The following is a 14,173-nucleotide window of genomic DNA, read 5'->3' as shown; positions in this document are numbered from 1 at the left end:
AATATATTAAATAAAACCCTAGAGGTAGTTTTCTTAGAATCTGTTGAGGTGAAGCAGGTTTTTCTCTCTCTCTCACTCTCTTTTTCAAACCAAAACAAAATTTGTTAAAAAAATATTTTTAATAGTAAGAAAATATATAACTGTTCTCCAAAGACAGACACATATAATGATATAACTTAGCTTTATAGAAATAGAAGACAGATATTTCCCACTCCATTAGGCAACACCATTAATTAAGAATACAAGCCATTTCATCAAAATTGTAGAAGTTTTGACTCGATTTACCCAATACATTGCATTTCATATAATATTTCCATTCAGCAAACACACTGGCAGATGTATTTCTATGTGAACACTCAACGGACTATACTACAGCACACATTAGGTCATTAACAAGGTGGGAGGCAGGAGCGTGTGGGCTAGAGTGGGGTAGGTGGTGATACTGCTAGTGTGCTCACACTTGGAACCCACTAGTACTTTGCTTTTTTACTTTTTAACCACATAATGTGCTGTCAATTTAGGTTCTACTTCTGAGTCACCCTGATGTTTTATAATGTATTTTTACTATAAGGTTTTGCATATTTGCATTCTATGAATAATGTAGAAGCAGGAAGGAATCCAATTGGCAAAGGTACACGATTTCTGGGATAATTTATAAATACAGAAAATTATCTTTTTGGATTCAATAACTTTCCTTATGCATGTGGAAAAATTTGTACCCATAAAAATATACATGTGTACTTTATTTCTACTTGAGAATATGCACATGTACCTGTCCTGTAACACATGCATATATACCTGTCTGTTCTACACACTTAAATTTATCAGTTTGTCCATTCCTCTCTTTCTATAACATTTGATGTTTTTGCAAAACCTTATCTTTATTGGATATGAAATAAAAATTGTTCTATGAGATGATGAACAGCAGGGTGTTGAAAAAAGGGAAATAATATGGTAAAGGAAATATAGATATGTAATATATATTATATAAATGTAACATATATATATATATATATATATATATATATCCCCTCCAATTTTATATAGGTCAGGAAAACCTATTGAGAAATGGCCAACTTTAATGGCTCCGTCTCCTTGAATTTCAGATTCAAGACCTCTTCCAGATGTAGCCCTAACTGGGAAGTGTACCCGTGAGTGTGATGAGTATGGCCACTCAGACTCCTGCTGGATGCCCGTCCGCACTTCTCCGGAGAGGAAGAAGAGCCAGCCCAAACTATCTACTTTCATGCCTGTTGATGAACGAGGAAGCCAGGAAAAGCTGGCCAATGGCGAAGCCGCCATCATGGGCGACCGCAACAGAAACCTCCTGAACAAAAAGTTGACCTCATCCTATGAGACCTTCAGTGCAGCTAGTTTCAGCAAAAATGAGGAAGCCAACACTGAGGATATTCCCCTCACAAAAACGGGGGAATACAAGCCATCTCCTGTCAATACTCTCACTAGAAGAGAAGTTTACCTGTAGGCTATAAAGAAGCAACAGCAAAGTTTTTTTCATGTATGAGAAGGAGGATAAGGGGTGAAAAACCTTACAAAATAAAACCTTGTAATCAAAAAGAGGGGGCTACCAAAGAGACAAAGCTTTGCCTGCCACTTCTGCCTCCAGATCGGGCCTTCAGTGAATGATACTGTTTAGCCTGATTGTAATATACAATGTAGAAACCATCCTTGTTACTTGCATGTCTAACCCCCTCACTGATTCCCAACACTGGCTCTCTCTCTTCCCCACCCCCCTCCAGAAAACAAACAAACAAACAAACAAACAAACAAAAAAGATGGTTGCAAGTTTCCTTCATGGTAACAAGCCTGATTAGCAGAACACAGCACACTCTCATTATCCCTAAGCTGAAGTATGATTTTAGTCACTTTGATTTAGTTCGAATGTCATCTGGTTGGTCAAAAGAAAGCAGATCAGGTGAAATATATTTCAGACGTGTGATCAGAAATGATTAATCACCATGGAAGGCAATCCCTCAAAAATGATAAGAGTCCTTCTAAAGGTATAGTCCTTACAGAGGGGAACTCCAGAAGCAGCATTTGGGGGAGGATCACAGCCTTAATATTGTAACAAAGGCTGAAAACTAAACAATACCTGGTTGGAGATTGCAGTCCCAAATTGGCATATGTTGTTTTTCTCAAGTCAGAAGCATCAATTTCAATCCCATACCTGTATTGAATATTCTTAGTATATACATAATCTTGACCACATGTATCAATTACACTAGTTATAAGTTGTAAAAAATTATATATATATTTTTCAGAACAGTACCACTATTATCAACTAACTGGAACAATTATGTCATTAACAGGCCGAAGATCATGCGGCAGATCAGGGAAATCATGAAGTAGATTTGGTCTTGACGTGGAAATCCATTAAGTAACAAAAGTCACTGAACCCAGGCATGCACAGAAGCCCTCAAACACCAGTTTATTTTACATTTTCTCTATACCCAGAAAGCGTGCATTTTCTTTTAAAATGGATTTTCTTTGAAAGCTCAGAAAATGAAAAGTCAATGAGACATATTTTTGGTATTAAAATAAACAATTAGTTGAGGTTAAAGTTTAGTTTCAAAAATATTATCAGGGAAGATTTTACTTTTTAAAATCATATTTGTGGGTAGGTAGGGAAAGAAAGATACATCAGCATATAGTCTTTAAGTTCACTATAATCATTGTACAGTCAGGTTATGCTTGCTGGTCTTATCCACATTTCAAATGACCAAGTGCAATTTTTATGTGTTCAGTGCACTCTTCCATGTTAACAAAAGTGCATTAATTTTCAATCCTGTGCAATGTGGCACATTTTGAGACTCATAACTTTGAAACAAGGTGACACCCTAAAAGACTTACTCATTAATGTGATTTGAATGTTATTTAACATAATCTCCTAAAACCAAGCCAGAGTAAACAAGAAAGAAATGAGTTCTGGGCAGTGACATGTCTCATGGTATACACATCTCAAAGTTAGAAAATATGCAGTTTTTTTCAGTGTAATATAAAGAAACAGAATATGCAGGTTTTGAGTCACTTCCTCTACAGAGGATAATTTAATACAATTGGAAATTGAGCTGAGACATTCAGAAAAAGTGACAATCCAGGGACAGACTAGGGGATAACGGGTGAAGAGAGCAAACAGTCTCATCACTGAATGTTTGTAACCTGGTTAAGGCATAGCCTTGATGGCTCTGTAGTGAAATGTAGAAAATATGTAGCTCTGGATAGTTTCATGCTTTGCAATATTTCTCAGACTACAACATGAAGCAGCCTGGAATATAGGTTGTTAATTCACTATAGGTCATCAAATGCTTATCTTTGGAAACCACTTCTCTGTTTGGTGGGGTACTCTTTTGGGGTCATTTCCTTATGCTCTTTCTTAAATGGAGTTTTCATCTTGATGTTAGTTTATGTGTAATAGTTAGGATGAAAGAAGATACGTAACTGAAGAAACAAAAACATTGGACTAAAATATCAATAATTGAACATGTTTATGTTTGATTATTATTTACATTATGGAAAGATACAATTCTAGTACTTTGTTAGGAAACTGCATTAAAGCAGTTCTGCCTTGTATAATCTGTAAGTACCTATTAAGACAAAATACTTCTAAAGATACTTATGAAATGTATACATATTTTTTCTTGCACGTTACAAAGGAAATATTCAATTGCATAACACATGTGTGCAGCAAACTTTTTAATGCATTTTTTTCTTTCTTTCATGAGACACTTGAAACATTAGATAGCTCATTTCACTCTATCTTAAAACCCTTCTGTTGTCTATAAAGCTAATACGGGTCATATGGGCTCTTTGGATTAATTGGATCCACATTCCCCAATGACGTCTGCACAACATTCAAGACAGCCATGTCATTGTCATTTAACTTGTGAGCCTCTTTAGAACTAAAATGGGTATGAAAGAATAAAATTCAGTGTACTGTAAGTATTTGCAGTAATTCTAGTAGAATTAGCTATCATAACATGTTTATTATTATAATGAGTTGGCATGACACAGAAATATATTTTGTGTTTGTATGACTTTTATTTTGAATAGGTTAAATTTGGTGCCACTCCATATATAGAGTGCTTTTGAAAAAAATCAATAAAAAGAAACAAAAAAAATAATAAATGAGTGAATGCAAAATAAGCAACTGTGCCTTTTATACCTGTTGTTATGGTAAAAAAACGGTTGTTGGGTTTGGACAATGAGGGGAAATGGGCTATTCTCACCTTTTTTGATCTTGTATATTTATCCATGTTTATTTTCTGAAAATAATAAATAATATATTAAAAATTTGCCTTCTGACAAACTCAGATAGTGGAACAGTCTTAAATATCATTCATTCATAAAACAAAATTTATATGGGCTGCGTAATTCTGTCTAGAAGGCTAAAACATTTATTGTAATAGTAACACAGAGATTATCAGGGGTGAAGTCAGTCCATTTTGCAAGGTAAAATATTTATTTACAATTTGTATTCTTTCTTTTTTTGTTGTTATTTTTCTTTTAACTGCTGTTTCACTTTGGTTGTTCAGTATATAAACCATATTTGTTTTCTGTACACAAGAAGCTCAAGTGAATTTTGCATGCATTATACATTAGGACACATTTATAAATTGAGTAACTATATAAATTTATGTGTATTACAACGTCTGTAGCTTCAGTCTAAAATCTAATGCTCATTCGGAACCTCCAGATATCATTATGGTTTCTGACTGGCCTGCTGCCTGAGTTTCAGAAAACAAGGGAGGCATTATTTTTATGGGAAGAAAACTAAGATGGTAATGAAGATGTCTGGCTGAAAGGCTACCCTAGGAAGCTGTCTTATAGGAAAATAAAACACAGAGACCAGAAGAAACTGCCAAGAATCAAAGAATCAAACAGCTATCCTAAAACAGGCATGAGAAATCTGAAGATCTCAGTAGTTTTAGGTATATTGTATCAGTAATAAATATACAATGTGTCCTTAAGGAAAAAAAAAAAAAGAGTGAAGATGATCATGAGTATCGTAAAGCTTGTTAGTTGTGACCTGGGCAGAGGTATATATAACATCTGGAGGAAGGCATCATTTTTTCAGCTACCTAGGGTTTACTTTCAGACAAGTTTTCCTACATTTTAAAGCACTTGCATTCAGTGTGGTACGATCCGTTTGTAATGTTAATCATTGACTATTGTTCTGCTACTTGGATGTTGATAGTGAAGCAGAGAACAATTTATCATCGTTTATTATGAGTCACTATGCACGCAACTATGCTAAACATGGCAAAATGTATTAAACACTCGTCCAGTCCAACTATTTATGAAATACTTTACATAATTTAATTTGCTTTTGTACAGTTTTATGTAAATAAATTGCTTGTCATTTTTGTCTCTGCAGATTAAAATATAACATGGTCAAATGGCTTCACACTTGTCAGTGTACTTCTCTGTTGACAGGTAATTCAATTTTGATTGGACGAGAAGTGAATGGATGCATGTACCAGTTTGATTTTAAATGGTATGATTTCTGCTAAATGAAGATGGAATAAGGAAGATGATGCTGCAGTAATTGTTGATTTAGAGGGCACTGGGCATAACTGTTTATTACTTTGCCTTATAATGGAATAGACCTTGGATTCTTCAGTTTCATCAAAATAATTCTTGAGACATTTACCTAGCTGGCTTTGAAATCTTAAGTCTACAGTGGAAGAACTTCTCATCAGTAATATAAAAATTGATTTTTTTCAGGTGTTATCTAGGGAAATTTTACATTTCAGATAAAATTAATTCAAAGTCAAAATGTATCTCTGTAAAGGAAATTTGGTTTTTAATCTAAAGTAATGATGCATACAAAAGAGACTAAAAAAAAAACCTTATATCATGTTAGATATAAAGAAACTTGAAGCAAAAATTAGAATTTTTACCTTACTTTTTTTAGTTGAACTACCTCTACTTTTTATATTTTTTCAATCATTTACTGTCTTTTATGTTAAACTATTGCATTTACTCTTCTTTGTCAGATTATTACCCTAACTATAGTGGTTATGTTGTTTATTAAATTGTTATTTATTCAAACAAGCAACTTCTCTTCTCCAATCCACCTCAGAGACTTAGAAAAGGAAAGAAAATACTTTTTATATAAGCTAATAGATTGCAAGGAATGTTTGCCCCATCTCACAACAGTACTTCTAAAATCTACGGATGTGAAAAGTAGAAATTCTGAAGATGCTTGCCTTGAAGTTTCCCTACCATTTTTTTCCCTTTCTTGGTTGAAAATTCAAAATACTTTACATAGAATGACACATTCATTCTTAAATCAAATATATCTTTGTAAATTGATTTTGGCTGACAGCCCTCCTTCTCTAAAGAAGAAATTAAGGGTGAAGTATGATGAGAAAGTCTGCTGCAAGTTGTAATGAATTGAAGAAATATGTGCATTCATTTGGCTTTATGATCATCTAATGGTGAGACCCAAACTTCAGTACCTAAATCAGTAAAACATAAAATAAAATCACTACTTTTCTTTTAAATTCTCAATTTAGATTTAATAAATATATTTTACCCTGAGACTGCATCCTTTGGTTAAAATATTTTTTAAAATCTCAAACATGTAAAAATACAGTGATACATTTTAGAAAGTAGATAGACATAAAGCAGGTCAACAAAAGTTGTGTGTATTGCTTCCAAGACTTAAGTTTGATTATCCTACCACCTGTGATTCCTTGAAGAGTTCCATCTAGTTACTTAGAAGCTTGACTTAGCATAACAGTGTCTTACATATACAGCACACATTATGGTTTACAAATGTTTTTGTAAGGTTGATTGCAAAATTCCCATAATACCTGTGATATAAACTGAACAATCTATTAGAATAGCCATGTATGAAAGATTTTACTTGTATTAAATTATTCTTAGACTGAAAATAAATTGAACACAAAATTCTGCCAGTGTTAACATCTCTCTCCTAGCTTATGTACCAATGAAAACATTTTTTTATAATTTAACAGATGACAAGGAAAAGGAACTCTTCCCATTTACCTGAATAAAATAGGCATTTGGTAAATTGGGAATGGGAGCAGAGGGGACACTAATTACTCAGACTGGCAGGTAGTTATCTTCACTTGACATCACACAACATACTCTGGCAGTAATTGTAACTTGTATGGAATTTCTGGCAGCAAATTGTAAATCTTGAAAACATCATAGCCTAATTTTCCCGCTGAATACCCTTGGCCTAATCTATCAGGCAATGAGGTTTTGGTGGACCTTGGCTGGATATCGAGTCATTCTAGGTTTAGGGACTTGAATGATCACAACCAACAATCAGCACTATCAAAATTGATCAGATAATTTTGAATTCCCAAAATTTACTTTGGTTTCAACAGACTGATTTCATAAAGAAATCTGTTCACGAGTTTTGGTTTTGTAATTTTTTCTCTTTATATTTAACTTCTTTGTGTCCTCATCTCAGAGCCCTTTGCCTTACTCTGAGAAGTTTATTTGTTCTGTGTTTTTCCTCTTTCAAAAGCAAAGCTAGTTTTCCCAGGAGGTGGCAGAATGTTAGGTAGCTAACCCAGGACTAGAGGATTTGCAACCCAATCAGCTTTATTTTAATGGAAATTTACAATATCACTCGAGTTCTTGAGAGTCAGAGTGAATAGGGACTAAACTTATATATGTTTATTTTTATACACAAATCTTTATCCCTACTTTAATACTTGTTTATAAACTGCATGGAGGAAGGTGATTAACCAAGATAGTATAAATTTTCTAAGCTACATGGAGTGAGGAAAGGATATGAACATAAAATGTGAAAAGCTAAAAATTTATGCTCTCCTTTAGGCCTAACTTCGTTTTTTTCCTGTCTTGCTGCTGTTAAATGTAAATTGTACTCATTGGTTGAATTTAATATGTGTGACCCACAAAAAAATAATTATGTCTTTTTACTGAACTTCCTGTGGAAATATGTAGAAGTTGCTCAGTTGTTCATAAATGCAAAATTTACCCCCAACATTCTCAGATGATGCCTGACAAAAATTATAGTTCACTTGTGATATTCAGTTTCATTTTTTTCTATTAAAAGTTATGATTCAAATGATGTATCACCGAAAAGGTCATAAGAAAGGTGCATGAGGTCAACAGAGAAATGCAGATATAATCTTAAAGATTAGAATGGGTTTTGAAAAATAAAAATGTTAAAGTGCCTAATTAAAAAAAAAATAGTCCATTAAAATAAACGCCTGAATGAGCAGTCTAAAGAAAGAGATAGAAACAAGATGTTTTATTTTGGTAATTTAACTGAAAGTATATTACAACATCCCAGACTTAGCAAAATTAGTAGTAACTTGATAGGATAATGTCAGTTTTTTTTCCAAGTGTTTTTTATGCAATAGTACATTGAATATTTTTATTACAGTTTTATGGCTTGTTATAAAAATTTGACCATGTATTTAAACCATTTTATAATACATTTATGAAAAGGAAGTAAGGGCAAAAAATACTAGAAAAAAAAGTAAAGTAAAGTAAGTAGATGGCTAGGTCATTTACTTATAATTTTAAAACCTGCCTTTAGGAGAGAAACACTTACTTGAATGTTTTTCCAGACCCTACAGTACAGCTGGAATATACTAGAATAGTGTTTCTTAAACTGAAATTTGTGATCCACTAAGTTTCTAGAGATTCAGGTATTCTATGAAAATTTTTAAAGTTTTGAGTTTTATTAATATGATATCAAAGTAATCTTTCAGCATAAATAGTTTTCAGTGATAATTCTCAGTTGAAGCTGAATTTAATAGAATAAAATGTTCATTTTGTAAATCAGTATTTATCCATCTATTGTGTGAGCAATTATATTTTCTGGAGTCCAAAGGGATTTTTTTCTTTTTTACAGAGGTCCGTATTTTAGTTCAGCTATGAGAAAAACCAAATCAGAGATTTGGATAAGAAGCAAAGTCTTAAACAATGTGAATGATTGGACTAGAAGATACCAGCATACACAGACTTTCTATAAAGGGCTAGATAGCAAATATTTTAGGCTTTGCAATTTAAGAATCAAAATCAAGGATATTGTGTAGGTATTTGTATGAGAAGAAAGAAAACAAATGTCTAGTTTTTTTTTTTTTTTTTCAACCATTTAAATGCATACATAACATTTTTAGCTGAGGAGACATACAAAAGTATTGGGCTGGATTTGACCAGTGAATTACAGTTTCCTCATCCTGGTATACCAAAAACGGCTTCAGCTGAGATTAATTTCAGAATTCATCACTAAAATTCCTTTTCTTACACCTTACTTAAGGATGCCCCTGTCTGACCTGAACAGTGTTAGTATATGTCTTTATCCAGCAAAGTGACTAATAACCACCCTCAAATTTCAGACTATGTGATTACCCTGGTTATCAGGATCATTTCTTCCCATTGACCAGATACGTAAAAATCTCATCCCTAGATCACAATAGGTAGACTCCTTAAGAGATGCAGGTCGATGTACAACAGATCCTCAGGCATCTGGAAAAGAACTCATAATCTTCTCAATGCAGGCATCATCGTTGTCCATTTCAGAAGAAAGATAAAAAGAGTGTCTTATACTGGAAGTTCCCAGTTTGGTTTAGAGGTGGAAGACTTCCTTTTTTTCATTGGATCAAAAGCTTTAAACATACTTCGATTTAAATGCCACGGATAAGGGCTGATTATTTTATGTATGCAGTTTATTTATGTTGAGTAACAAATAGTATGAAGTTTTATATTTAGAGCATGACATATGTAAAATAAAAATAAGAAATACAGTGATGAATGTAACGGCATTTTTGGAGTGAGGTGGGGTTTTTTTAGTTCTTTTTTATGTTTTCCAAATTACATACATGAATATGTTTTACATTAACAATAAAAAAAGTGAACATTTTGAAGTATCCTAAAATTATCTGTGGTTGAGTGAATAAACTTTGGAATAATAAGAGAAGCAATTTAATTTTAAAACATTGAACACTTTTCATCTGATAATACCCCCAAAGGAAATTGTGCTTAAAGAAAACTCTTAGATTATCATTCTAGTGTAACATTTGACATCAGCTATTTCCTCTCCCAGGAAAGCAAATATGATATGCTAAATAACTTCAGAGACTGTTGTTACCAAACTAGTGTAAAGGAAATAATCCTTATAGAAAACCTAAATATGAACACTGCTAAACCTGTAAATTAACTTTGAAGTTTATATTTTGAGGAAACTAACATATAACCATGCAGAAAAAAATCGACAACTACAATGAACCTATTTATCTAAGGTTTGACCAACATAGAAAATATGGGTAAGTGTTTCATCTTGTAAATTGTATTATTTCAATATACATTTTCTAATATGACTATCTCTGAACCTTCAATCTAGGAATTATCGTAGATGTTGACTGGGTAGTAGTCAGCCCTAGTTGATTTTGTTAAACCTCCAGAAATGAAGCTATTGAAAAAGCTACCATAAAAATCTATGCCTAGGGCTTCCCTGGTGGCGCAGTGGTTGAGAGTCCGCCTGCCAATGCAGGGGACACGGGTTCGTGCCCCGGTCCATGTAGATCCCACATGCCGCGGAGCGGCTGGGCCCGTGAGCCATGGCCGCTGAGCCTGCGCGTCCGGACCCTGTGCTCCGCAACGAGAGAGGCCACAGCAGTGAGAGGCTCGCGTATCGCAAAAATAAATAAATAAAAAAAATTTTAAAAAATCTATGCCTAGTCTAGAAACAATCGACGTTCTTATTGACTAAATTAATCTGGCAACGTAACTGAAGAAAAGAAAAGATAAATTTTCAGTCATAACAATGGGTACTGTCAGTCCATACATGGTTTAAGAAATAAAAAGGGCAAATGAAAATGCTACCATACTGGGAAACCCTTCAAAGCTATAGATGTTATTGGCAAAGAGAGGGTGAACAGGGTAAGCAATATAGCCCTAATCCAAAGAAACTGATCCTTCAGTGAACTGTCTTTTTTTGTAGTATTTGAGCTATGCTTCTGCTATGTCAATTACTGGGATGCAAAACGAGATATTTAGTATACTGCCTGTCGACTTCTTTCCTTAAATTGCCTGGAATACTCCAGGCTCGTTTTTTTATTAGATGAAAACAAATAGTATAACAGGAGATTTGATTTTTTTCTCTGCTTAGGATTTATATGTGTTTCATAGCCAGCATTTTGTTATCCTCAGGTTTAAAGGCTCTAAGTCATCAAAGAAACACTCCCACTTGACTATAAATATGTCAGACGATTATAATGACAGTGTCACAGGTGGAAAAATAATCTTCACTCTATTGTAATCAGACCCAACAGTGAAAAAGAATCATGCATTGCTCTGGTGCTTCAGTGGAGATGAAGGCACCAATTTATACTTTAACTCTTCAAGAAGGGCAGGAAGATATGTAAACAGAAAGATATACTCAGGTTTAATATCAACCTGAATTACAAATATAAAAAGATTGCTCAGGATAGTGGATTGTAGCCAAATTACCAGAAGTTAATTTGGAAATGGCATCTGCCTTGCTTGCTTTCACTGGACTCATGAAAATAATGCCTTGACCTCTGCACTACTTGATCCCTCACAACACCATGGCAAAGAATTCCCAGAAGTGTCACTCCTTCCACACACATTTCAAATAACCAGCATAGAGGAACCAGGTGGAACATATTTATTTCACTCACACCGTGGTCAACTACTATCTAGGAATGTCTAGATGTTCCTCTTAGTTCTAAATTTATATCTTAGCCGTAAGTCAATTCAGTTTTAACCAGTGTGTAAGTTTTGGTTATAACTGTGTGGAGCGTCGCATAATTTCTAGGCTAAGATCCCAATTAGAAAGTGCATTTCAATAACAGCTTCTTGAAGATGTGATGGCACTTCTCAGTCTTCTCCAATTGTGGAGGGAAAAAACTTCTGGAAAATTGTCTATTAAACTGGTCATTGTCATTCTGACTTTTAAAAGTATTTCTCCTTATTTTCCAGTCCATAAGGATAACTTAACTCAGAATAACATTTCTAAAAATGTATCATATTCTTGCAGAAAAATTGCTCGTATATCTTTTCCCCCCTGAACTTTTTAACATTGTGCATTTCCTCCAGAAAATGTGGGTGTAATTTATTAACTTAACAAAATAATATGAGGTATATCAAACACAGTGATGGATATTTGGGGTACAATGAGCAAGTAATAGAAGGTCTTTTCTCTTATAGCGTTATAAAATACATGGAGATAGCCAGAGAAAAACAACATTGAAACTGAAAAGAACTTGGTATGGTCAAAGATGAGAAACTAAGTTGTTTAGGATAGCTTGTGAGGCATCTGTCTTAGACTTTTGCAGTAGGAATAGCTACTCAAAGAGGTATCCAAGATCAGGAATGAGGATGGATGGGGATGAGGGGTGAAGAGGTTTTTTCAGGGAAAAATAACTGTGTATAAAGGACAGGGGGTCTGAGAGAACATGAAAGTTTGAAGAACTGGAAAAGATTCAGGATGGGTAAATGATAGAGAAGGAAGGGTATGCAGGTGTTTTGGGGGTGGAAAGTGGAAGGATAGGGAGTAAGTGTAATGGGGGTAAAGGTAAGAAAGGGATGAACCACCCAAAAGTTGTTCGCATCTCCCTTCCTGAGAAAAAAAAAATCCTAATATTGGGATTTAATTATTTAGTGTCATTCTGTTTCCAAGAACTGAGACATTTTCAGGTTGTTCCAGTAGTTGTGAGAAATAAGAAAGTTTAGGGTCCATCTTAGCAGCTGAAGTCCTGTCTCTCAGGGAACTGACTTGTTATTCATTATACCACCCAGTTTCAACACTTACATTCATCTCCTGACTGCCATGGATCCCCTTATCCATTCTTAACCAAAGCTGTGACTTAGCTCATCTCTGCCTCTGCTGCCATTTTTGCTGCTGTGGCCAATAATTGTACTTTTTAGACATACCCTGTCCAATATGGTAGCCACTATCCACATGTGGCTATTTAAATATAAATTTAATTCAATTAGCATACTTCAGTCTCAGTTCTGTTACAATCTGACTGAGTTAGGCAGAATGATTGAGTTCATAGGTTGATGGTCATCCTATTGGTTGTTTTCTGGTCATTCTGCTGCAATCGGTTGAGTGCGGGGTGAGATGAAGGCAAAGATGATAACCAAACCAGAAGGAAATTCCTGAATCTGCTGCTTTTAGTGGCAGAAGGAAGCTACAGGCATCATACCATATATATTTCAACAAATATTTGTAACTCTGCTTAATGCCAAAGTTGAAGAAGACATGCTCCATGAATTTAAGGAACATGTTAGTTGGAACATTGGTAATACTAAATGCAAAAATAAGTATCACAGTAAGGAAATACATATCTATAGTTCTTAGAACATAAAAAGGCTGATCTGGCTGGGGCAGCTGGAGAGGCTGAAAATGGAGGCTCATTAAAGTTTAACCTGGAAAGATAAAGAGGAATTAGACAATAAGAGGAAAATAAATATTCCAAGCACAGTGAACAGCAATGTTAAACGTTAAAGGTAAGAAAATAAAGAAATCAGAGGTTGTACCTTCAAGTGTCCCGTATTTCCAGAGCACAATAAAGAGGAGGGGCAGGCATCCCTACATCCTATCATACAGCTCTCCCGCTTAGTTCCATTCTTTATACCCACACTGTGTATTATTTAATCTTTCTTCCACATTATTTTGATACATCACTATTGGTGGGTATCTGCCCTTTTCACCAACCAAGCACTCCTTCCACCTTCTTTTGGTAAAATCACCTCAGTTTTTCTTTGCCAGTTGTTTGCAGCTAAGGGTTTCCATTTTCCCCTGGCCTGGTGTTGGGTAACTCATGTTGGGCCAATTTGACCCTCTCTCCAATTCAGAGGGGAATCCAAAACAGAAAATGATTTAGCTTGTTGATTCTGATTGTGTCATCTTGAAGATTATTCCATAATGTCTGCAGCCTAGAGCCCCAGGGCTGTTTCCAAAGAGCTCTGTAAGAGTTTACCTACTACCTGACTTTTATCGAATATTTTAACCTTAATACCTGCAATATGTGCTTAATGATATTCACTGAAGAAAAAAAACAATACCGGAGAACAGATGCATATTCTCAGTGTTCTGTTCACATAGTTTTATCTTCTTCCCTTTTCAGTTGAATCTTCCTTAATCTCTTCATGACCACTCTGTGCCCTAGTT

General features: G+C 34.5%; 1 protein-coding gene across 4 annotated transcripts in view; it reads left to right on the top strand.

The window, feature by feature from the left end:
- PCDH7 (protocadherin 7) overlaps positions 1–5,418 on the top strand; it is a 409,263-nt gene extending 403,845 nt beyond the window's left edge. For 3 of the 4 annotated variants that reach the window (XM_049708852.1, XM_049708851.1, XM_004266219.4), the window contains exon 3: positions 1,107–5,418. In XM_049708852.1, the coding sequence (XP_049564809.1) occupies positions 1,107–1,483 (377 nt within the window). In that variant the 3' untranslated portion in view covers positions 1,484–5,418. The remainder of the gene's footprint in view (positions 1–1,106) is intronic. The other variant, XM_033421627.2, reaches the window with a different exon arrangement.
- The last annotated feature ends 8,755 nt before the right edge of the window (positions 5,419–14,173 follow it).

This window comes from Orcinus orca, chromosome 4 (genome assembly GCF_937001465.1).
Source record: "Orcinus orca chromosome 4, mOrcOrc1.1, whole genome shotgun sequence".
Lineage (NCBI taxonomy): Eukaryota > Metazoa > Chordata > Mammalia > Artiodactyla > Delphinidae > Orcinus > Orcinus orca.
Note: the sequence above shows the minus strand (reverse complement) of the source record. Positions and strands in the feature narration are given on the sequence as shown.